The 25,885-nt window shown below is 41.0% G+C and overlaps 1 protein-coding gene across 1 annotated transcript in view; it reads right to left on the reverse strand.

Annotated features, from left to right (window-relative positions):
* The window catches only part of CACNA1C (calcium voltage-gated channel subunit alpha1 C), an 879,081-nt gene that overhangs the window by 185,675 nt on the left and 667,521 nt on the right, over positions 1–25,885 (reverse strand). Inside the window, exon 10 of the mRNA XM_069094317.1 lies at positions 5,408–5,498. Within this exon, the coding sequence (XP_068950418.1) occupies positions 5,408–5,498 (91 nt within the window). The remainder of the gene's footprint in view (positions 1–5,407; positions 5,499–25,885) is intronic.

The following is a 25,885-nucleotide window of genomic DNA, read 5'->3' on the forward strand; positions in this document are numbered from 1 at the left end:
CTGGACTTGTCTTACCCAATCTCTCTAGATTCCAAGTTATCCTGTATATATCTTGTTTGTACATAGGGTTTTTTTTCCCTTGAGGAATCAGGGTTAAGTGACTGAGGCGAGATTTGAACTCAGGTCCCTCTGACTCCAGGACTGGTGCTCTATCCACTGTGCCACCTAGCTGCCCCTTGTAAATAGTTATTTGAGTGTGCTTCCATTATATCATGGGCTCCTTGAAGCCAGGGACTCTTTTTGCCCCTTTTTATTATGATGCCTGGCACATGGTAAACACTTAACAAATGCTTGTTGACTTGACATTAGTTTTCTCATTTGTAAAATGAAGGGGTTGGACTCGACATCTATGAGCCTTTGGGCCTATGAGCTCAAGTTCTGACTGATTGCCCTCCTGATCTCATTAGAGTATCTTTCCTTTGACTCACTTCAAATAGTCTTAAGTAACAGTTGAGAATCCAGACTTGGGGAGGCCTGGATCTGCTTGTTTAAATCCTCAGAAGGAATGTCTGGGGGCACAGTAAAAAACTGAGGGTTCACAATTCAGGTGTGATCACTGTTTACATGATTCTCTGTGGCATTCTGAGATTGAGTGGGGGGGGGAATGGGGCTGAGGGAAACTTTCTCTTCTATTCATTTCCAGGACAGTGGCATGAATCTGTCCATGGTACTCTATGCTTCTCTGGGCCTCAATGCCCCAACTGTCCACTGTAGACAGAACCTCCTTCAATAGTTGGAAATCTTTTTAAAAGATTATGACTGACCTAAGATTGATTCTAGCTCTCTGTCTACGGTTCTAGGAGGCTTCCTTCTCCACCATCCCCACATCTGTAATGTCTCCAGAATATCACTCCCATCCATTTCCTCCTCTCCATTCACAGATGGCCACCATCCTTTATAACCCTCTTGGGTTATTGTGTAGCATCCCAACTGTTCTCCCTAACTTTAGTCTCTTCCTTCTCCAATCCATCCTTTATAAAACTGCCAAAATAAGCTTCCTAAGACACGGGTCTGACTATGTTACACCGCACTCAGAAACTTTCAGTGATTCTCTGTTTCTGATAGGATAAATGTGAACTCCTTTGCTTGCCAGGGAAGGCCCTTCACAGTCTTGTTCCAACCATCCTATCCAACATGACTTTTTCCTTCTCATGTACTTTATATTATAGCCAAACTGACCACCATGATTTCATCTTGCTCTCTTCTCCAATTTGTTGGATCTTCCCCATGCCTAGAACACATATCTGCCCTTGTAGAAATCATTTTCTTTCTTAGAGGTAGCTACGTGGTGGACAGATTGCTGGACCTGGACTCAGGAAGATCAGAGTTCAAATCAGGCCTTACTAACAAGCTATATGGCCCTGGGTGAGTCATTTAACTTCTGTTTACTTCAGTTTCCTCAACTGTAAAATGGGGATAATAATAGCATCTATATCACAGGGTGGTTGTGAGGATCAAATGAAAATTTATTTGTAAAGAAAAAAAAGACAGCACAGTGCCTGGCACATAGAAGATGCTATGTAAATGTTTATTCCCTTTTCCTTTTTCTTCAAGGCCCAGATGAGGTACAATCTCTTCCATGAAATTCTGCTTAATTCCCCTCCTCTCCTCTGAGGGATTTCTTCTTCTTCCTTAAGAAAAGAAAATCCACTGTCCTTAGTGGATTTTGTTTAAATTTCTTCTTTGTCCTGATCATATCCCATCCTTATTTCTACACTTTCTTGTTTTTCATCCTTTTTATTAGATTGTAAGCCCCTTGAGAGCAGGAGCTATAGCTCTTTATGCACTGTGTCCCCATTACAGAATAAAGATCATTAGAGAGATGTGCGATTGGAAAAAGAAGATGGGAGGGGTAGCGAGGCAGCACAATGTATAGAGCACTGGCCCTGGAGTCAGTGGGACCTGAGTTCAAATCTGGCCTCAGACATTTCCTAGCTGTGTGACCCTGGGGAAGTCACTTAACCTGCTTGCCTCAAAAAGAAAAGAAAAGAAAAGATGGGTCAGTTCTGGAGTGAGTTAAACGATCCTGTGAACTCCATCTTTGCTAGGTCCCTACAGTCTAGAGATACAGAAAAACATAGACAGGGACAAGGTTAGTCTCATATCAGATATGGATAGGATGAATTCTACTGCTGGAAGTAGTACCTGCATTGTTGCCTACTTACTATGGGCAAGTCACTTAAACTCTCTAAATCTCAGTTTCCTCAACAGGAAGACAAGGATAATGACACCTATAGCTCTTATCTCATGTGGTTGTTACATGGTTCAAATGAGGAACTGAAGAATCCCAAGGCCTTCACAGGGTCTTCTTATACATAGTAGGGGCTTACAGATGTGACTAAGTTTAATAAGAAGACCAGGCAGGGGATCCTACTTACTCTTGTGAAGGAAAGAGGCAGGAGTCAGACCTGGGTTCTAATTCTTACTTGGAGAAGGCATTTTATTTTTTTCAGCTTCAGCTCCTTCTCTGGCCTTCATTCCCACCTCTTCTTCCACCCTCTACTTCCCCATTACCAGGTTGCACTCCTGACTCTCCTGGTCTTTCTCAGAAACCTCTTCACCTTGGAAGTGCATTCTACCCCTGAACCTGACACCTCTCCCTTGGATTGTCTGGTTCTTCCTAGAATTTCCATTTTAAGGAAGAGACTGGCCATATTCCTCTCCAGGCTGTATTCTTGGCTCTCCCAGACTTTTTCTACAAGGCTCCTGCCTCCAACCTTCATCTCTTTCCCTTCATGTCCCTTTTATGAGTCATCTGCTCTCATTAAAATGCAAGCACCTTGAAGGCAGGGACTGCTTTTCTTTCTGCTTTTATTTGTCTTTCATTTGCTTAGCACAGAGCCTAGCACAGAATAAGCACTTCATAAATTCTTGTTGACTTGACTTGTCAAATGGACCAGAGGAGCTCCAAGGTGCCTTTCAGTTCTGACCTCCTATGGTTCTATGTCCAGAATGACTATATCTCAGCCTCTTCCTAAGGCTACAAGTTTAAGCAGCCTCACTGTTCTTATTCTACATGTTCTGTCTTGTTTTGGACCCTTTGAACATGTCTTAAGACCCTGTTTCATTTCCTTCTCCCCTCCTGGAGAGAGGATCTTTCCATGGACCCTTCCAAGGATCTCAGAGTGAAGGTAGCCCTACTACTGATGGGAATGGAAGGTTTCTCAATTGGCTTTCACTGGGTAAAGGCTGCCTCTAGAAATTCAAAGACTTTGTTTTCTACCATCCCTAATAAGGGAGAGGAAGTAAAAAAATACCAGGCTATTGCTTAAAAATGTAATTAGCATGGTATTTTAACTTTTTGACAATAATTACCTCCCTACCTTCCTCAGAAATATGCAGTGCAGACTCCCTGGTGCCTCTGTCAGTGTGAGTGATAGTAAAAGTCCCGCATACCCAGGAGGGAGAAATCATAAGAGCTGGTCTGTCCCCAGGTCTTGAGCTTCTTTCTAGCTCCTCATCCTCAATCTCAGAGTCTGGCACAACAAATGCTCAGATAACCTGCAAGCTCCTCTTTGGGGGATGGTCTTAGGATCGAAATAACTGAGCCATTTCTGACAGGTGGAAAGGATGCCCTTTGCTTGATGAAATCTTTAGAGACTCATTCTACGTGAAGCCAGGCCTCTTCAGTGCTGTCTGTCTAGATGTATCTCATTTGAATTCAAGTAGATTCGATTCAATTAATTTAATTTTAATTCACCTACTATTACAAGGCGGTCTATTTATGAAGTTGAAATCTGTGATCTCTATGCCCCAAGCAAGTGTCTACAGCAGGGGATGTTGTTTCCACTCTCCAAAGGGAAAATTAATTTCTTCATATCTAAAGTCTGACTTAAAAAAAAAAACTTTTGGTAATTAGACCACTTCAACGTTCATTTCTTTGGGTCAGTATTTCAGAGGGTCTTACTGTTTTTCCATGTTCAAGATTAACATAACAAAGCTAATGGAGCTGATTCTTAATTTTTCGTAAGTGGAATGCTGAGTGGATCATTTAAGGTCCTTCTCTCTATCACTACCTAGAGCTGACCATGATGGGAGGTGTGTGTGTGTGTGTGTGTGTGTGTGTGTGTGTGTGTGTGTTACATGTTTGAGCGATCTGTCCCTAATAGTCAGCATGGTCAGCATGGTACATTGCCACCCCCAACTTCAAAATTTACTTCATATTTTATGGTTCAGTTGTTTTTAGTCATGTCTGATGCTTCATGAACTCATTTGGGTTTTCTTGGCAAAGATACTGGAGTGCTTTGCCATTTTCTTCTCCAGCTCATTTTATAGATGAGGAAACTAAGATCAACAGGGTTAAGTGACTTGCCCAGGGTCACACAGCTAGGAAGTGTCTGAGGCCAGATTTGAACGAGAAGATGAGTCTTCCTGATTCCAGGCCCTACCCTCTATCCACTGAGCCCGCCTAGATACCCACACCTCCTATTTACTTTATTCATGTATTGTATTTACTTTGGCATTCTTGTTGTTTGCCCTCCTAGAATGTAAGCTCTTTGAGGGCAGGATCTGTTTCTTTTTTTCTTTGTATCCTCTATGCTAAATACAAGAAGTGGCTTAATAAATGTTGATCGCTTGATTAACCATGGCAAGAACAGTAGCTGTGGAGTCAGGAGAGACCTTTGTTCAAAATCCTACCTCCAACACTTAATAGCTGTGTGACTATGGAAAAGTCACTTAAGGTCTCTAACCTGAGTTTCCTCAACAGTAAAATGAAGATAATGATAACTGTAGCTCTTACTTCATAGGGTTATTATGAGGCTCAAAGTACTTTGAAAACCTTAAAATGCTCTTTGGGTATTATAATATTATTATTACATTCTAAAGTTAAACAAAGGTGAGTTATGAGTTAAATGGTGTTCACTTCTTTCCTTCAGTGGCATAGATCATGTCTTTTTAATGGCTTATATCATGCCTTTCTATTTTCTTTTCAGCCTAGGTTCTCCTCCTGAACATAATTTAAAGCCTGGTCAGCAAGGTCTAATATTCTCTTTGTTTCATAGTCTCTTTGTTGTAAATGGGGGAAAGTTCCAATGAGACTCTGTAAAGCTAGAAAACTCAACAATAGAGTACACTTTTGTTTGTTTCAATGCAAGGGGATGGAAATCCAAAGCACAGACCTTCATAGGAAACATGGGAATTTTTACTTGGAGTTCTACCTCAATGGTAACATTCTCTCCCAACCCTCCCAGCTCATCAATCCATCAGACATAACCAAATATATTAAATCATGCCTTTCACTCCACTTATGCCATTGTCTGGTGTTTCTGCTTCTTTTTGATGAAAGACTCTTGTCTTCCCATTGTTTGGGCCACCTGACACCCTTTAAATAGCCCAATCTGATTGCCCCAACTCAAAGGGCACCCATAAATGCCCTGTGCCCATTGGCTTTGCCATGCCTACTCACGCCAGCCTTGCCCCACAGTTCTCTCCCTCGATGTCGCCTCCAGCCACGTTTTCAGTGTTGACGGACTCTGTCTCACTTGTGGGCATGCTCACTGCAAGAGTCAAAAGGGAGAAAGCAGAAAATTGGGGTAGTGGGAGAAGGTTAGTTGCTGACATGTCCAATATTGAGTGACAGCTGCAATGTTGAGTCTCAGGAAGTGACTTTGGGTAGAAGTATTGGAGTAGGCTGGACAAAGGGTGGTAGTTGCCACTGAGGAGAATGAAATCTATTTTAATAAGTCCCTGAGTCCTGAGGTTTGAAGGGAGAGGGAAGTAGAATTTCCTAGGTTATTGTCTTATTGTTTATCCCAGATAAGCTCTGCTGCTGGTCAATGAAAAGTAGTGAGAGCTGTCTTGGGAGGGTGGGAGTGGAGTGTGAGGGTATGGAACTGGTGTTGAGATCAATCCTCCCCCTCCCCCACTGGAAATGCTTTGAGATACATGAATGATCACCTTGAAACAAAAAACCCACACTGGCATACCTCAGTGTATTCTGACAAATGGATGAATTTAGCATCAAATATTAATAGCCTGTGAGACCAGTTTCCTAACTTACCATTCATAAAGAGAGAAACTCTCAGGAGATGACTTTCCCCCCCTTCATTCAGTCCCATCAACCCCTCTCTCCAAGAGCTGGAATTTGAATTTGAGTCCTGGCTCCTTTCTTACTTACTATACCTACTTGTATGACCTTGGGCAAATTCCCTGAACCTCTTTGAGAATTTTACTACCCACCTCATAGGGTTTTTGTGGAAGTGCTCTAAAAATGTGCTGTTGTTGTTGTTACTATGTTATTATTAACACTTAAACTGGAAAGAAAGTTGTTTGATTGATTAAACACTTAAGATGTGTGTGTGTGTGTGTGTGTGTGTGTGCCAAACTTATAGCTGTGCTTCACAAAGTATGGCTGTTGTGGACTTTTTGGCAATGTGCCAAGGTCTTCATCTGGCTCCTGTCTTCTAAATCATCCCATTCCTATCACCTAGAAAGAATCTGGAACAGTGGTTCTTAACCTGTTTTTGTGTCATGAACCTCTTTGGCAGTCTGGTGAAATCTATGGAGCCTTAATCAGAACAGTGTTTTAAAATGCATACCATAAAACACATAGGATTGCAAAGGAAACCAATTATATTGAAACACAGTTATCAGAGTATCTAAAGTTCCAAGTTTACATGCCTCCTAAAATTTATTCAAAGATCCCTTATGAGTCCCCAGGTTAAGAACCCTTGATCTAGAGTCTGGGTCAACTTGGACTTGGCTTTACTGGGTGAACTCAAGGTTCAAGTCCACTAGCTAGAAACTATGGGAATACTGGACAGAGTTATAGGAGTATGGGGACCCATAAACACAATAGATCTGGAGCCTGGTGACTGCCCACCAGGTTGGGATTCAGTAATTCTGACATTTCCATCTCAACAACTTGGCTTGAGAGATAAGCACATGTAACATGCCATCCTAGGCTAGCTATCTCTTCTTGGACTACCCAAGGAAGTAGTACATAGGACTTCCAGAGGGAAAGTTATCTTCACATCTAACCTGGGGGGAGGGAGGGGGAGTGGATGTCTCAAAGAAACTGTTATTTTTTTTTTCCCCTTTCAAAAGAAAAGTTTTGGTGCTGAAGTGGGTCCTTTCTCCATTCTGACCTCCTCTTTCTCTTTTAGTATTGCATAACGGAAAGGAAACTTGGCTCAAAGAACAGCATATTTGGAGGCACTGGCTCTTTTATTTACTACCAGTGTTATCTTCTCATCTGTAAAAATAAAAGATTGATCTAGATTAGCAATTCTCAAATTTTTTGGCCTAGGGGCCTCTTTAAACTCTTAAAAAATCACTGAGATTCCAAAGAGCTTTTATGGTATGTGCTAAACATCTACTGAGGGGCAGCTAAGTGACACAGGGGATAGAGCACCAGGCCTGCAGTCAGGAGGACCTGAATTCAAATCCAGGCTCAGACTAGCCATATGACCTTGGGCAAGTCACTTAACACCGATATATAACATACATATGACATATACACACATACACACATGTATATGTATACACATATATGTATGTATGTACATATTTATTGAGATTTACCATATTAGGAACTTAAACTAATAAAATTGCCTAACATAAGTAGCATTTTCAATGAAAAACTAAATATTCCAAAGCAAAAAACAAACCAAAAAGAAGCAATTTAGTAAGAAGTGACACTGTTTTATATATTTTTACAAATCTCTTTAGTGTTTAGTTTAACAGAAGACAGCTGGATTCTCATATCTGCTGTGATATGTTGTTTTGGTTGAAACATATGAGGAAAATCTGTCCTCCCATAGATATGTAGGAGGAAAAGGGAGAATTAAGAAGATAATATCTTAGTATTGTCAAAGTGGTTTTGACCATGTGGACACCCTGAAAGGATCTCAGAGGGTCCCAGGGGTCCCCAGACCACACTTTGAGAATTGCTGATCTAGAGGGTGCTTAAAGACCCTTCTGGCTCTAAATCCTGTGATTTGAGTGTTTTGCTTCATCCTTTGCTTCTCTGATGATGTACCACATACACTCTGCCCAGCTCTTCGTCCAGAACAGACTGACTTGGGGGATACAAACATCACCCTTCCTACTAAAAAGGGGAATATGGATCTATCTTGTTTGTCCCTCAGCCCCACGACCAAAACCTGGAGAAGACTATCGGTTGTTAGGATAGTAACAACAGGAATTTCCTGTCTTCTTTTGGAGAAAGGGATATTTCAGGTAATCAAGAGAAGTCTGAGTCCTGGAGAAGAGGGAAATCTGAATGAAAAATTCATAAATGGCTATTCACTATAGGAGACAGAACCTTCCTGATATTTGGAATCATTTGTGGTCAGGTTAGCTACAAATAAACCCAGGATTACAAGGCCACATCTCTCTCTATTTTCCCCAAATGTAAAGTCAACTACGTTGACTGAGATCATAGGAGTTGCATAGGTATAAGGTACAGTGAAATGAGCACTAGTTTTGAAGTCAAAAGGCCTAAATTGCCTGGTGACTAGGCAACATATTCCAAGCCCAGAGGCTTGAAATGTCTCAGTTTCCTAGTGCGGAAAATGGGATAATAATTCATTCAGTACTTACCTCACTGGATTGTTTTGAGGATCAAAAGAGAGGATAAGGCATGTAAAATGCTTTGTAGACTTTAATATATGTATACATACATAATTTATACAAACACATGTAAATTAGCATGAGTATATGCACAAGTTCTGAAGGGGCTTTTGTGAATGGAGGATCTGGCGCTGAGAAGATGAACCTTTTTGGTCTGACCAGGTTATTTGCTCCATAAACACCAGAAGAGAGCTATGCATGTTGATGTGAAATTCCGAGGCTTATAGGGGTTGTGTCTGCCTCTGTTTCACTCTGCTTTAAGCAAAGTCTTGTCCTTTACCCCAAATAGTAGTGACAGTACAGGTAGGGATGCATTCTTAAAAAGCACAATTAGGGATGTGCATAAGGAGTAGCTATGTTATTCCTAATTCCAAAGGACTTAAAATCCCTGTTTTCTGTGCCAAGTAAACTGTTACGTGATCTAGGCACTGTCCAAGGGAAGAAACTACCCTGTAATCCATGCTGGTATAGAAGTAAGACAGCAACTCTTGATTGCCATGGGCAATCTGGCTACACATCTGAAGAAATTAGAAGGCCATGCATGGGCAGTGGGCCATCCCCTGGAATGCGCACAGGGGTACAAGATAAACCCCTGAGAGGAGCACCCTCCCATCAACACACACACACCCACAGACACAGACACACATACACACACGTACACATACAGACACCACTTCACACGTACACACACAGAGCACAGTGGAACATTACCATGGGTTTCTGTGGAGTGACTAAACCAAGAAAACTTCCCTTTCTTCTTATCAATCATGCCAGCCGGAGTGCTTCCTTTCACAGACAAGATGGTCAGTGTCAAGGACCGGGAACAAGACATCAATAGAGAGCATGCAGCCAGTGATGGGGCAAAAGAAAGAAACAAGGAACTCAGCTTTCAAATAGGACACCCATTTTCCTTTCCAAAAACAAACCAAAAAACAAACAGGCAAACAAACAAACAAAAACCAAAGAAACAAAGAAAGAAAAAAAAAACCCCAAACTTTTTCACATGAATAACAGTTACAAAGAAAACAAAGAGCTTAGGTAGAGAACGTCTGACTCCAGCCAAGGCTTCCGCAGGTTTGGCAGGGTCTGGCCAGCAGCTTAAAGTAATGCACTGGCTCGTGAGGGAGCAAACATACTTCAGTTCTCACTCATCCATTTATGGAGGCTCTTTACATGGGGCTTAGTCGATAAGGGAAATGGCTGAAAATGTGGAAACTGATCCATGGCATCAAGTTCTCCCATTCCCCAAATGGTCCAATGAATTGCACTGTTTCCTTTAGATTTACACGAAACAACAAGGTGCTATAGAGAGACCGTTGGACTTGCAATCAGAACCATGTTCAAATTCTGGCTCCGCTACCTATTGTGTGATCTGAGCCTTGGTTTCCCCATCTCTAAAATGGGGATGTCACTCTTCCCTCCCTAATTCACAAGTCTACGGTGAGGGTCCTGTGAGACTATATATATATATATATCCCATAAAACATTATATAAACATCAGAGATTCTTATCCTACAACTTTCAACAAAAACAATCATAACTCACATTTCTATGAACTGTTCCAAAAGTCTTAATGCAATTTGTGTAGGTGATGGTTTATAAGGCACTTTCTTCACACTTCTGTTATTAGGAAATAACTGATATTCAGGTTGATTAGCAGAGGCTCTTACCAAAAGCAAATGACCTTAAGGTCACAAATTTAGAGTCTGAAGTCGTCTTACATTGTCTTTTATCCAGGTGTATAAAAAACTGAAAACAATGATGCTTTAAAAAAGTTTCTTTCCTTTCTGGGGTGGAAATCCGGATTTTAGGCATTGCCTGTAACATCTGGACACAGAGGCCTGATCTGGTTTTCTGCTACGCTATCAAGGTTCCCCTAAGGAATGACCTGATGGTGACACAGATACTGATGATACACAGCATCCAGATTGACCTACAATCAAGGCTGGCTAGAAGCATTGGCAGGCAGCTATATGGTGTGACATACAGGACACTGACAATTTGCCAGCCCTGAATACATCTCCCCCACCAGCTGGCTGTGGTGCTCTAAATTGCCATTCTTAGAATCATTTCTTTGGCATGTCTTCAGAAGGTCCTTGTTAAAAAGAAAATATTTTTCCCTAGGAGGAATACCATGTTGATACACATTACACCCATTACTTTATGGATTAGTCTATTAGATGAGTACACCTGCCACCCAGCCAGAAAAAAAAGGCTTGAGGGGATCAGCTACAAGATAGGGCAGTGTGTGTGTGCATGTGCGTGTGTGTGTCTATGTGTGTGTATGAGAAAGTATGTGTGTATGAGTGTGTGTGTATGAGAGTGTATGTATGAGAGTGTGTGTATATGAGTGTGTGTATGAGTGTGTGTGAGAGTATGTGTGTGTGTATGAGTGTGTGTGTATATGAGTGTGTATATGAGTGTATGTATGAGAGTGTATGAGAGTGTGTGTATATGAGTGTATGTATGAGAGAGAGTGTATATGTATATGAGAGTGTGTATGAGAAAGTGTGTGTGTATGAGAGTATGTGTGTGAGAGAGAGAGGGAGGGGGGGAGGAAGAGAGGGAGAGAGAGAAGGAAGGAGGGATGGAGGGAGGGAGAGGAAGGGAGGGAGAGAAAGAGGGAAGGAGGGAGAGGAAGGGAGAGAGAGAGAGAGAGAGAGAGAGAGAGAGAGAGAGAGAGAGAGAGAGAGAGAGAGAGAGAGAGAGAGAGTGTGTGAGAGAGAGAGTGGGAGAGAGACAAAGGCAGGGAGAGAAAGAGAGAAAGAGGGAGAGAGAGAGAGAGAGAGAGAGAGAGAGAGAGAGAAGTTTCTTTTCTGGGGTGGGTAGTTAAAGTGGTGAAAGCTTCAGATAGAATCACAGAAATCTGGATTTTAGGCATTGCCTATACCATCTGGACACAGAGGCCGGATCTGGTTTTCTGCTATGGTATCAGGGCTCCCCTAAGGAGTGGTCTGATGGTGACATGGATGCTGATGATACATAGCATCCAGCCTGAGGGAGGGGTGAGGTAGGGGGAAGGGAAGTGATGTCTGTGAGGCATCTCTAGCATGGGATCTGGAATTAGAAGGCCTGGGTTCAAATCCTACCCCTGTCACTACTGTCTGGGTGACCTTGGACAAATCACTTAATCTCTGTGAGTCTCAGTTTCCTCATCCAGCAAAAGGTGATAGGAATACTTGTACAACTGAACTCCTGGGCTTGTGAGGATCAAATAGGATAAATGTAAAATGCTTCGTAAATGACTTTAGACTATTATTATTGATTCAGCTTACAAAAGGATTAGACACAGCAGGGAGAGCTGATTCTCCAGGGGACTGAACCATCACATCATAGTCCAAGTCTGTCAATGAAATGCTATATGACCTTTTGCATGTAGTTTTTGTCCTGTCTCATCTTCAATTTCCTCATCTATAAAATGAGGGAGTCGAAATGGATGATCTACAAAGCTAGCTCTAACATTTAATGATGCTGTTCAGTAAGGTGGAGAAAAGGACACCCTAACTGGCCTTCAGGAAGAACCTTCCTCCCACCTCTGCCCCTCCCTGAGACAGAGTCTGAGAGAATCACCCAAGACTGAGCCAAGAGGTAGGAGACAGACAGAAGCTTGGAGTCAGATGAGCTGAGTTCCAATTCAGGCTCTGCCAATTACAACTCATTTAACTTTGAGCCAATCACTTAAAATTTTGGGGCTTATTTTCCTTATCTGTAAAATTGTAGAGACTCAGAAGTTGGTAGGTCACATAGTCCAATGCATACCTGAATGGGGTTGGATTAATTGAACATTAGGGCCTCTTCCAACTCTAAAATGCTAAGATCCTATAAACACCAGAGACTCTTCAATGGAAGAGATGGAAAAACCTGCCAGTCTGCAGGAAACTAAGGCAAGAAGACAGAAAAGTATTGAGGTGCCTTGGTCCTCCCTTTCTCTACTAAATGCAATATATATATATATATATATATATATATATTTAGAAACCCTAGCCTACGTGAGAATGCTCATTCCATTTAAAGTGGTGACTTAGTGTGTCGCTAGTATCCCATTCCAAACCCAAACAAAATGACCTCTTCAAGAAATCTGCATCCTGCACTTGATTTGGGAGGAAACATGCTGGAGGGAAAGCCAGTTTTCTTTCCTTCTAATTCAATTGGCTCCAGGTAGCAAAGGTAGAATTGAGGTGTCCTTGCTGTTTCCTCTATCTTGACCTCTGTTTAGTAGGTTGTGGGAATATCTGTGTCCCTAACTACTGGGAAATAGAACTTATTTATTTATTTATTTTATTGTAATAGAATTTAAATGATTTAACTTGCCATTGGGTTGACTGACAGAAGGCTCTTTTTCATTGGTGACTGCCCTGAGTCACCCAACATATCATCCATCTTGACCTACAATTGAGGCTGACTAGAAGCATTGGCAGGCAGCTCTATGGTGTGACATACAGGACACTGAATACATTTCCCCCACCAGCTGGCTGTGGTGCTCTAAATTTCTATTCTTAGAATCATTTCTTAGGCATGTCTTCAGGTGGTCTTGATAATACTACTCATATCTCTGACTTGACGAAGTTTTCACCTCTCAAATACGTAGCCTTGGTAGAATGGAGCCCACATTATTAGGACACTTTTCCTGGACTGCGGTGATGGTTACAATACCCACTACTATTACTGTCCCTTTCCCTGCCACAGGAGGGAAGCATACATAGTATAGGGATGGTCTCCTAGCAAGAGCATTGGACTTAGGTTTAAGTGTTAATTTCTCCATTTTCTACCCATATGACCCTGGACAAGTCACACATTTTCCTGATTTGTAAAATGAAGACAGCAAAAGGAGAAATGAATGTCAATCACTTTATGACAATAAAATGGGTGAAATAAATGGTACTCTTATGATAATGACAGTGACGATTCCTTCCTCCACTAAAGTCCTCAATGTTTCATCTTGGAATGAAGGTGACCCTGAGTTCACAGAAGTGAGTTCTGGCAGATTAGGCTCAAGATGAAAGACTTCAAGTATATGTCTGTTATCTGAAGACTAGTCTTGCTTGGCCACTAGATAATTCAATTTTTTTAAGGCATAGCAACTCAGAATGCCTATTTACTGTTGTGGGGAGCCCCTATCTTTGCACTGAGCCCCTATCTTTGCACCTATTTCCTAGTGCTTCTTGGGTGCAATGATGAAATCATAGTATTAACCCTTGCAGCAATGGTCTCACCTGAGTTTAAGAGTTAGGAGACTCTTAGGCAATTAATTTGGAAAGAGTGGGACTCAGTTTCTCCATTTTAACATGAGGTTTATTGTCAGCTATAAATCCCTTTGATCCTATAAGTCTCTAAGATTTCTTCCAGATTTGAGACAGAGGTCAATGAGATGGCAATGTGGGGCATGGGGTGTTTGTTATATGGACCTGCTCCAATATCACTATTATCTGAGAATTTGTGGGTTAGTATTGATTTCTTTAGATTTCCTGGAGCATGGGACATTTAGCTCCAAGGGGATCTGATAAATGAAATAATTAGCTAGGTGAGACTCATGTTGGAATGTCAGGAACTTTATACTGGGAGTCAGATTTAGTTAACATACTAAGGTAGAAAGAACATGGGAGAACCCTTCTGCTAGGGAGAATCGTAGTATATAACCCAAATGGGATATCTGGCATCACTTTATAGGTTTGGGTTTGTAGGCCTGATTATCTTTAATTTAGAGAACAGTTTCAAGATATTTGGGCCTGCAATTTGGGTAGCTGCCACCATGTGAAGAGTGGTGCCTTGGAAAATGGCTGTGTGGATGAACCCTTTCTTATTTCTCTGGGGTATGGATAACTGAGATTGACCAGGATACATTATCCTGCCACTTAAGTTATTTCTATGAAAATAAATCTCTATAAAAATAGTAATGGTGGTTAAATGGTACAGTGCATAAAATACAGAACTTGGAGTCAGGATACTCCTTAGCTGTGTGACCTTGGACAGGTCACTTAAACCTTTTCATTTCTCAGTTTCCTCATCCATAAAATGAAGATAGAAATAGCACCTAACTCACAGGGTTGATGTGAAGAGCAATAGACGTAAAGCACTTTGCAAACCTTAAGGTGCTTTAAATGCTAGCTGTTATTATTCTTAATTATTATAAGTTCACACTGTTGATTTTAATATCATCTATGGATTTGCGACTGGTGAATCTGTTGCTAGAATTGTCAGTGTGTTAACATGCATGACCATTTAGAAATCAATTTGAACTCATATAACCATCAGGTAGCTAGCTAAGAAAGGGTGAAAGGGGTGTGTCAGAGGATTGGTCAAATCACCCAGATGGGATCAGACAACCAACTTCAGAAATAACCCTTGAGTGGCCTTTGGTGGAAGTTTGAAAGAGTAAGACTGACTTTGGTTTTATTAAAGAAAATTACTGCTCTTAAGGCTTCCCCAGAAATGAACTTCTTAATGGAAACATTTAACAACATCTCCTTGGAGACTTTATATTTCATTTATTTTTCATCAATGTATGATGATTCATGCTAGCGTGACTGTGTTCCCTGTAAAACTCTCATAAATTGAGAGGGGGTGAGTTTAGTAAGTGGATCACTCTAGCTGGGAGGAGATATCTTCCAACACAATCAACTAAGTATAAAATAGCCGACAATAATTCTTGTGCCCTACAGGAGAGCATAGCTCAGTGTGAGCAGAGACAAGTGAACAGAGGAGAGAAAGATCCCTCCAATTATACATCCTCCTAGGTCACCTGAATCACCTGTTGACAATACCACTGTGTTGGGCTTTCAGATTGTGGCTCTCTACTACTTTCCAATGACAGCCGGTGTGTTAGCTGGCCTAGAGAAATGTCAAGGTTTCATTCTGGAATTCACCTGTATGTCCTGTTTCCTGTCTGATGTCACCACTCTTTCAGCACTCTGCTGGGGAAGCAGACTGGGGGCAGTGGAAGTTGGTATGGGATGTATCTAGGAAGCCCAGCAGAGAAAAGATGATGTGGGAGCTGACAATATTTTCCATTCATCCTGAGCTTTCTTTGATTGCTGGGGCTGTAGAACATGCCATGCAAGGCTGAGTTGAAAGAACTGCAGAAGTTTATTTTGTAGAAGAGAATACTTAATGGGAATAACACATAAAGGAAGTTTAGACTTGTTCTACTTGGTATCAGAGGGCTGAAAAATGAGCAATGTCAATTTTTGATATGTCAATATGATATGTCAATTTTTCTAACAATCAGAACCATCTCAAGATGGCATGGGTTGCTTCAGAAGATAGAGAGCTCCTTGTCATTGGCTATCTTCAAGCAGCACTTGGGTCATTTGTAAGGGATGCTTATAGAGGGGATTCCTCTTCAGGTCTGAGTTGGACTAGATGGCCTTTACATAAGATTCTGTGATTTAAGCAGGGAAAAAATGACCATAGTCCCCAAACTGAACTTTGTTCTTTCCTATGCCTTTTCCTCTAACTCTGCCCCTCCCCATCCACAATTTGCATGGTAGAACAAAATAGTTCTAGAGTTGAGAAACTGTAGGACACTGAGCCCCAATAGCTCTTGGTTCCTCTACATGGGCAGTTTAACATGTGGAAAGCAATTTAAAACATGAAAATAAAGCAATGAGCCACATGAACTTTCTAACCTTTATTCAGGCTGTGGTATATTACATAGCCCTTGGTAACCAGTAAATGGAGGTGGAAAAGACAGATTTATACCTGAGGGTCCTAGTTATATGACTCTGTGTTCCCAAAAGTTTTACTCTTAGAAAAGAAAATGTCCATTTCCAAGAATAAGAGAAACAGACAGACTTCCATATGAGAAAAAGCCACTGAAAGAATTTTCTGCCTAGTTCTACTGGGTTTTTGTTTTCTTGTAGCAGAAAACCCTTTGGGCTTTAAACAGATAGAACCTATTCAATCTCCTCACCCCAGCTGAGTATTCCAACATAATCCCAAAGTAGAAGCAGAGAAAAGCTTCTTGATCTTATAGTCACAGTAGAGCTGCACGGAGCAATGATCAGCAGTGACCATAGGACCAGCAGAGCAATATTGATCACTGGTCATGGGAGACTAACAGGAAGAAGTGCCCGGCAGAGACAATATACCAGGCCTAGATTAAACAACCAGCAGAGACCGCACACCCAGCAAAGGCAAAATGTCTCGGCTCCTTCCAAACAACAGTTAAAACACAAGAGATTTTAAATGATTGGGAAGTAAATATAAAATGGGATTAAATATTAAGGAGCCAAACAAAGTGATCTTATTAAAAAGGCAAAACATAAATGCAGAATGCCATCTCTGTGACTATTATTGCTGCCATAAACTGAGGGCTGGGGGTAGGGCCACAAACAACTGCCCTGAACAGCAGCCATAACCCAGAGGAGAAGGCTCAAGCGGGAGAGCTCTAGGCATGCCATAAGCTATATGTACTCCCAAGCAGAACATTTTCTTCCAGCATTACTGCACCTCAGAGTCAGGACATCTGGGTTATTCAAAAGCTGGGTGGGGGAGAAGGAAGTGTTCAGCACCAGACAAACTTCTGATGCTCACCTATAGCCAGGCATGATAATGCCAGTGTGCTGTCCCTTTCCCTCTAGGGGAATGGGGTGGAGAAAATATACATGACACAGGATGTAAGAGAAGTCATAGTTAAAAGAAAGAAAAACAAGATTTCATAATGTCATTTGATCTCTACAATGACTTTCTGTGAAAGTCAGGACAAGTATTATTATCACAATGACATGGCATCATGAAACCTCATATGGACTCACATGGATCTGGTAAGTTTTCTGTATTGGAACTGGTTGGGATCTCACCACTTTCCAAATCAAAATAACCTTCCCCAGCAACCACTCCCTCTTGGTGTTGTGTCCTATTTTAAGTTTCTTGAGAATAAGGGCTATATTTGTATCCCTAGTATTCAGCAAAATGCTTGGCATAAAGTATGTCCTTAATAAATGTTTCTCATTCATTCATTCATTCATTCATTCACGCATTCATCCATTCATTCATAGACATCGAATTTTAGTTATTTTATATGTAGCATTATTATAGGTAAGAGGAAGCTATTGTTCTAATTGTCAAAGCCAGCCTCAGAAAGTAATATCAGGTGTCCAGGAGAAGTTGTCTACCTCCTAATTCCAAAAGAATCCTTCTCCCACCCAACCTCCTGATGCCTCAGATAAGTATATTTCTTTATTTAATGAATTACAATTTTGTTCATGTTAAAATGGACCCCCTGAGTGGGGTCACATATTCATTAAATCTTATCCATCATTTATACCCTAACAGGAAGGGGTCTATAAGATCCTAAAATCCCTGAGAACAAGTTTTAATAATGGAAGAGGTAAGAAAACAAGAAAATATTAGAGGAAGCATCATGGTACAGTAAAAAGGGTGTTACCCTAGAGTACATTGGTTTGAATCCCAGACCTACCATTAGCTACCTGTGTGACCTTGGGCAAGTCATCTAACTTCTCTAGGCCTTAAAATTTTCATCTGTAAAATGAGGGGAGTGGTCTGGATAGATGGCCTCTAAGGTCCATTCATTCAAGCTCTAAATCTGTGATACAATATGTATATGGTGGGGAAATAGGGAGGTGGTACCAACAGGACAAAAGCTTATAGAAAGTGAAGGTTGTAAAAGACCTAACCAAATGTGGCTTACTTTACAGTATTCTCAAGGTCCTTCCTACTAAATATCCTAGAAAAGAGAGAGAAGCTGCTAAGCAGACAGGGAATCTTAGCCAGTGAACTAGGACAAGAAAGAAAGAGAGGGTAGCAGGACATGCCATATTGTGGCTTCACCTCTGACTTTGACAGAAAAAGGATCCTTAATTGTCACAGGAAGAAGAAACTGGATTTCTAAAAACTTTAATTAACAAAAACCAAACCAAAACAACCACATGCTGTTGTGGAAGGTGCATCTGGGATTGTGTTATTTTAGAGCTGATTACAATTGATTTAGTCCAATTTAGGCATCCTGATGTTGGAGAAAGAAGAGTAGATGAGGCATTAGGATTGTTGCTTCCTAGATATGCGAGCTTTAGCATCCTCTTTCACAAAATGGTGATAATAATAATGGTATGAATCACAGTAACAGTCCCTGACTTTCTTAGAGGGTCACTGTGGGGATCAAATGACATCATGCACTTTCTGACTCGTAAAGTGCTATGCAGACTGAACATGTCACTGTAGACGAGGTCCAGAGAGGTTAACAGAGTAGCTAGCACCTTGTATGCCTCAAAGGGTCCCATATATGTGGCGCTGTGATTGTTGTTACAAGGATAAGTTGAGATGTTTGGCCTCGAAAAGCAAAGATGGATGGAAAGTATCTCCAAATGCTGGGAAGATTATCATAGGGAACACAGGTTTAATTTATTCTGTACAGCTTCGGAGGGTGGAACTATGATTGGAAGTTACAGGGAGAGACTGGCTCAAAAACATCCTATAAATTAAAGGTGTCTAAAAACAAAATTGGCACCCTGAAAGGTAGTAGATTCTTTATCATTGGAGATTCACTGGATCAGTGTATAATTAATAATAATAACTAACAATTACATAGTACTTTAAGATTTTCAAAATACATATTTTATCTAATTTTATCTTTACAATAGTCCTGGGAGGGAGGTATTTTTATTATCGATTTTATGGATAAGGAAAATGAAATAGACATAGATTAAGTGACTTGTCTAGTAAGTAAGATATTAAATGTCTGAGGCAGGATTTGAACTTAGGTCTTCCTGAATCTAAATTTAATACTCGATCCATTGTGTCTCTTTGGATATCATCTAGTGTAATCCTATCATTTTCTAGGTCTTTAAGAATAGTCTGGATAACTGCTTGCTGGGGTGTTGTAAAGGGAATTTATGCAGATAGTTATGAGATCTGGGTTCAAGTTTCAGCTCTGTTTCTTGCCGGTGTGACTTTGATCAAGCCACTTACCCTTATGGGCATTAGTTTCCTCATCTGTGAAATGAGGGCGTTGGACTAGATGACCTCTAAGGTCTTTTTCCAGAGATAAATCTATGATCTACAAGTCGGAGTCATTGACCTCGGAGTTGACATTGTAGCCCTGGGATTCTATGACATCATCAAAAGTCATGAGACTAGTCAACAATGGCAGATCTCCTGACTCTTAGTCTATTGTTTTTCCACTTCACCACAAATGCTGTTTCTTTACCCACCCTTTACTAAGGCTTTAGCTTGTAATAGATGCTGCCATGTAGTCCTTGGTTAGAAAGGCATCAAGGTAGGCTGGGCCACCTGACTCTTGGGTCTTGCTGAGATCAGGAAGTATGACTAAGGGATCTTTATAGAATTGCTTCACTCTTCCTTCTGTCTTAACCCAGCAGGGCCATCCTCATCTCTGGCACCTGCTGCTCAAGGTAACCTCAGACCAATTGACATTGGCTGCAACAGGTTTTAGGGACTCTACATAGGGACCGGGTGGGGGAGGTGGTCTTTCTGGGATCTGGATATCCATAATGGTAGACTGGTTGCAAGGTGAGGAGTATTCTTTGAACATGGAACACTGTTCAACCAAAAATCTCAGACTTTTCCCAGCAGGGTAAATAAATGGCAACTTTAAATTTCCAGACTTCCTCCACTAATGGCATTTATACTGAGTGAGTCATTTTAGCTCCTGAACCTCTCCAAGCCCTCTTTAGGCCCCATCATTTAATGAACGAGTTTATGGGCAGTTGTCAGAATATCAATCAGCTGGCCTCCTTCTGTGGGGAATCTTTCTTTACTTTAATGAATTTAACTGCCTGCTGTTGTTCTCTCTCTCTCTCTCTCTCTCTCTCTCTCTCTCCCTCTTTTTTTTTCTCTCTTTCTCTCTTCCTTTCCCTCCCTCCTCCTCCCCTCTCCTCCTCTTCTCTTCCTTTCCTTCCCCCCCCCCCCTTTGGTGAAAACGTGGTCTTTTCCTCTCTTACTACTGTAAGCACTTGCACCTTTTACTAGGAATGTGCTTATGTTTACAAAAGTTTTTCTAGGTTCCTAGATCTGTGCAGCACACACCATTTCCTCAGGGCAAAAGAGCCTGGAGACCATCCCTTCCCATTTCCTTTCCTATAATCTCCCTGTTCTACTCTCCTACTCTCAGCAAAAAACAAGAAACAAAATAAACTTCCCTAGAATTAATAGGATGAATTAGTCTAATTTTTTAATGCGAGACAATAGGATTTAGGGCTAGAGAGGAGCCTTAGTCATCTCCTCATCATAGGATCATAGTTCAACCCTTTCATTTTACAGTTAAGGAAATTGAGGCTGAGCAAAATCTAGCCACTTGCCAAGGGTCCCATATCTAGTAATTGTAGGAGGGAAGATTTGAACTCATATTCTTGATTCCTATTACAGCACTCTTCCTGCTGCACCACCTAGATGACTCCATGGGAGCATTCATGAAGAGCTGGTGGGGATTAGAGACTATCAAGTCCATTTTACAGATGAAGAAACTAGAACCTAGAGAAGTTAAGGGATTTGCCTAAGCTACATGCAGCTAGTAGGTAGCAGACTTAGGATTGAAACTCACCATTTCTGACTAGATATCCAATAGTTCTTTCCATCATAGCTTGCTGTTGACTAATGAAATGATGTTTTTAAAAACTGTTATAAACTATTACTCTGTGCCAGTGTACATATTACCACAAAATGCCGTGAGAGATGAGCTTATTGGTCACTTGAAGGACCCTCTGGGACTTCTGTATAATTCTTTTCTCTGACACTTACTAACTATGGGTTTAAATACTCCCTAAGACTTATCTGTCAGTGGAAGGAAGAGAAATGTGAAACGCTATACAATAATAATAACCAAGCTTGACCCTGAAGAAGAGTTGAGAAAATGCTCCTCTCTCTTCTCTGTAGAGGTGAGGTACTATGGGCATGAACTTTTCATTTATGGTCATATTTGGTTGAAATGTTGGTTAGTTTCACTGAACTTTTTTTCTTTTTTTTGTTACAAAGGTTAGATTTCTGGATGGGCATGTATTGAGAAATGAAGGTGGAATAGAAATAAAAGATGTCAATAATAGCTTGTTTTTTTCCCCTTTTTGGAGGGGGAAAGGCAGGGCAATTGGGGTTAAGAGACTTGCCCAAGGTCACACGGCTAGTAAGTGTTAAGTGTCTGAGGCCGAATTTGAACTCAGGTCCTCCTGACTCCAGGGCCGGTGTTTCACAGCGCCACCTAGCCGCCCTGTCAATAATAGTTTTTTTTTAAAAGACATCTATTAAGCAACAGATGGGCTGCTGTTTACTTTGATAGAAAGTGTTCCCACACCAGGACTTCCCTTCACTGATAACATCCCAAAACCTGTGTGTGTTTGGATAAGATGATAACTAATAGTGGAGGGAGGCAGGTGACTCTGTGGATAGAGTGCTGGGTCTGGAGTCAGGAAGACCTAAGTTCAAATCTAGCCTCAGACACTGGCTGTGTGATTCTGGGTAAGTCACTTCACCTCAGTTTGGTTTAATCCACTCACTGGAGAAGGAAATGGCAAACTGATCCAGTATCTTTGCCAAAAAGACCCCACAGGCAGTACTGATGTGCTACGGTCCATGACTGAGCAACATCAATACTATGGAACAATATGATAATGATAAATATCAATTGATGGCAATGACAGTAATAGAAATGTGGCACACACGTCCTTCAAATGTGAGTCTGTTCATGTATCTCCATTATGAGAGATTCACACTGATCCTACTGTGGGCGTAATGGCCAAGATGAAGACCTGATCCTCTCTCCCATCACTCTCTCCTCCTATCACCTACCTGACTTTAACCAAACAAATATACCGAGGATACCTTTTCCCATCCTTTACTCCATTGCCTGCTTCTGAGAGAGGTTTCCTATTTCTGAGCCAGGGAAAGAGAGACACAGATAGCTAGGGGCAGGCAGGGGAGAAAGGATCATTTAGGGTTTATGAGAGTGTAAGGTCACAAGTATTTAAAAGCTTTTAGTACTCAGATTAGTTCATACATTTTTGTAGATACTTTGCTCCTTAAATCAGTGTCATTTTAAAGGCTTGGTCAATTTCATCATTTGTCCAAAAGTATGAACAGAATGAAAAACAAGGCAAGTAAGTCAACTGTTGATTATCTGTAAAAATGAGAACTTGGAACAGAATGGACAAATGAAATACGGAACAAATCCCCAAATTTGCCAAATGAAATTTTAAGATGGAACTTTCATCATGTCATTCATAATTTTCTAACAAATCAAGTATAATTGACTGTTTCTTGCCTTCAATGACCACATCCTAAATATCCATTCTTATTTCTCACTATTGTCCAAATAAATGACCAGAATAGTATGGCCAGAAGATACTATGCTTCAACTGAACCCTAGGGCTGTAGGTAGTGCAATGGACAGAGTGACAGACTCGTCTTCCTGAGTTAAAATCTGGTCTTAGACACTTACTAGTTGGGTGACCCTGGGCAAGTCACTTAACCCTGTTTGCCTCAGTTTCCTCATCTGTAAAATGATCTGGAGAAGGAAATGGCAAATCACTCCAGTATCTTTACCAAGAAAATCCCCAATGGGGTAATAAAGAATCAGACACGACTGAAAAAAAACACTGAACAGAAAAAAATACTGAAAAACAACTGAAAAGAAAAAATCCCCAACTTAACCCTATTTCTGTATTATGCCCTGTTCTGGGAATGTTCTCTCTATTCCTTGCTGTTTGTCTAAATGCCAATTCTTTAAGGTCCAACTCAATTTTAACTTCTTTCGTAAAATTTTTGGACACCTCCAACTACTACACTAATCTCTGATCACTTATAATCTGTGCTCCGTAGCTTGGTACTTGATGGCACACTGTTTTGTGATCTCTGAGGTAGTAATGCACTGGGGAAAAGCCCTGTATTTGAAACAGAAGGACCTGAGGTCGAATCCTGGTTCTGCCACTCAGTGGGTGAATGGGGTTTTAGCTCTTCTGGGCCTCAGTTTTCTAATCTACAAAATGAGACAGACTAGAGAGGCAGCAAGATGTAGCAGGTAGGGTGCTGAACCTGAACTCCAGAAGACCTGAGTTTGAATCCTGTTTTAGACACTGACTAGCTACATGACTCTCAGAAAGGGCTGAACCTTCTGATCGTGAATGCCCTTTCTAGCTCTAAATCTGTGATCCTATGACTCCAGTCTATATCTTTCTAATAGGTTTTTTGGGTGTTGGGTCCAGGTCACATAACTATGATAGTGGTAAGGGGCAGCAAGGCTTAGCAGAGAGAGGATTAACTTTGAAATCAGAAAGATATAGGTTTAAGTCCTCCCTGTGATATATACTGTATACATACTTAATCTCTGAGTCTCCAACCAATTATAGAAAACTGTAAGTTACAGAAGAATGACCATTCTATATCATTGGAGAGAATTTCCCCAGCAAGTGTACCCTGTACCAGTGAAATCTCAGGTTCAGACTAAACCAAAAATCATGAATTGTACCAGCACTTAGGAAGTGTTCAATAAATACTTGCTGGCTTTTCTCCAGTGAAATTTCCATCAATGCAAACCAATCTTTTTTTCTGGTTGTTTCTCTTACTCAGCTTCACATACTACTGGGTTCCACACTGTTGGCACCAGAGCTCCATTAGACTCCAGTGGCACTGCCCACTTAAAGGGCACCTTTCCTCCCTCTCAATACCCACAGCATTTCATTTGTTAAATCTCTTATCTTGCTCTTTCTTTGCATCATGGTTATTCCCATAAATGTCATGTCTCCTATTAGACAGTGGGCTCCAGGGGGACAGAGATCATGTCTTATTCCTCTCTATCTCCACCAGTGCCTGGAATAGTATCCAATGTATTGATAAGTATTTGATGAATGGATGTGAAGGACTTGGGGGCCATGTGCAGACTTGGGGGCCCAGGTGAAGGCAGCAATGGCTCTGAAAGCCAGATTCAGAATTAGCAGTTGTGGCGATAGACACTAAAGAGTAGCAGAAAAAGCATGTGATTTAGAACCAGAGGACACAGCTGCTGTGTGATCCTTGGGTGAATCACTTAGTCCTGCTAGATCTTGGTTTCCTTATCTGTAAAATGAGGGAAGTTGAACTACATGATTGCTATGTGGACCCTTCCAACTCTATATCACAAAATCAGGCATCAAGTTTGAGAAGAAAACCACCAATTCTGAGAGAATGACAGTGATATTTCAATCCTGGGTGATATGTTTGGCTAAGCACTTTCTCACTGCAGATTCCTCTTTTCATGATTGGGGCTGAATTAAATGTATTATTTGCCCTCCATTTTCTTCCTCCTAATCTATAAATTTTTTTCCTGTGATTTCTCAGGAGAGTTGGGCCTTCTGGAAAGAAGGCTTATCCCTCTGTTCAGAAGAGAGAACTTGTTTTTGAAGCCCTGAGAATTGGAACCAATCTATTCAATAGACATAAGCCCTTTATGCAATGACAGGATATAGGAAGGGCATAAACTAAGAAGCAGGGACCTCCCCTTCCTCTAAGGTCTTAATATGTTGTTAACCCTTAGCTACTTTGCTTCATTTCTCAGTTATAATTATGTTTTCTCATTGCCAATAACAATTACAGCAGACACCAAAGGTTTGAAGCATGCTTTACATGCATTATCTCATTTGACCTTCAACATAGTCTTATGAGGTGCCGTAGGCACTCTACGAGTTACTATCCCCATTTACAAATGAGAAAACTGAGACAAAGAAAGGTTAAGTGAATTTGTCCATCATCACACAATTAATAAATATCAAAAGTGGGACTGAGTTCAGCAATCTCCTAATTCTTGCCACTGTTCCACCCTGCCTCTCCAAAGCAAGCTCTGAGAGGTAGAAAATGGAGTATATTATTCTGGTTTCCTCACTGAGCCAGCAACTAGTGGAAGGGTGGTAAAGTGGGTAGAACACCAGATCTCTAGTCAGGAAGACCTGAGTTCAAATCAGACCTTACTAAGTATCTGTATGACCCTGAGCAAGTCACTTACCCTCTGCTTGCCTCAGTTTCCACAACTGTAAAATGAGGATAATAGCCTCTCAGGGTTGTTGTGGAGATCAAATGAGAAGATAACTGTAAAGCACTTAGCACACTGCTTGGCACGGAGTAAGTGCTATATAAATGTTAGCTATTTTGCTACTACTAGCTGTTTGACCTTGGGTAAGTCACAACCTCTTCCTGCCTCAGTTTCCTCATCTGTAAAATGGGGATAATAATAGAATCTACCTCCCAGGGTTGTAAAGATCAAATGAGATGGCAATTGCTAAGTGCAAATATAGTGCAAAGCACAATACCAATGTATTCATCATCATCATCATCATCATCATCATCATCATCATCATCATCATCATCATCATCATCA

Source organism: Petaurus breviceps, unplaced genomic scaffold, assembly GCF_028583685.1.
Source record: "Petaurus breviceps papuanus isolate PSGF00001 unplaced genomic scaffold, PetGlider_PUasm1.0 216, whole genome shotgun sequence".
Taxonomy (NCBI): Eukaryota; Metazoa; Chordata; class Mammalia; order Diprotodontia; family Petauridae; genus Petaurus; species Petaurus breviceps.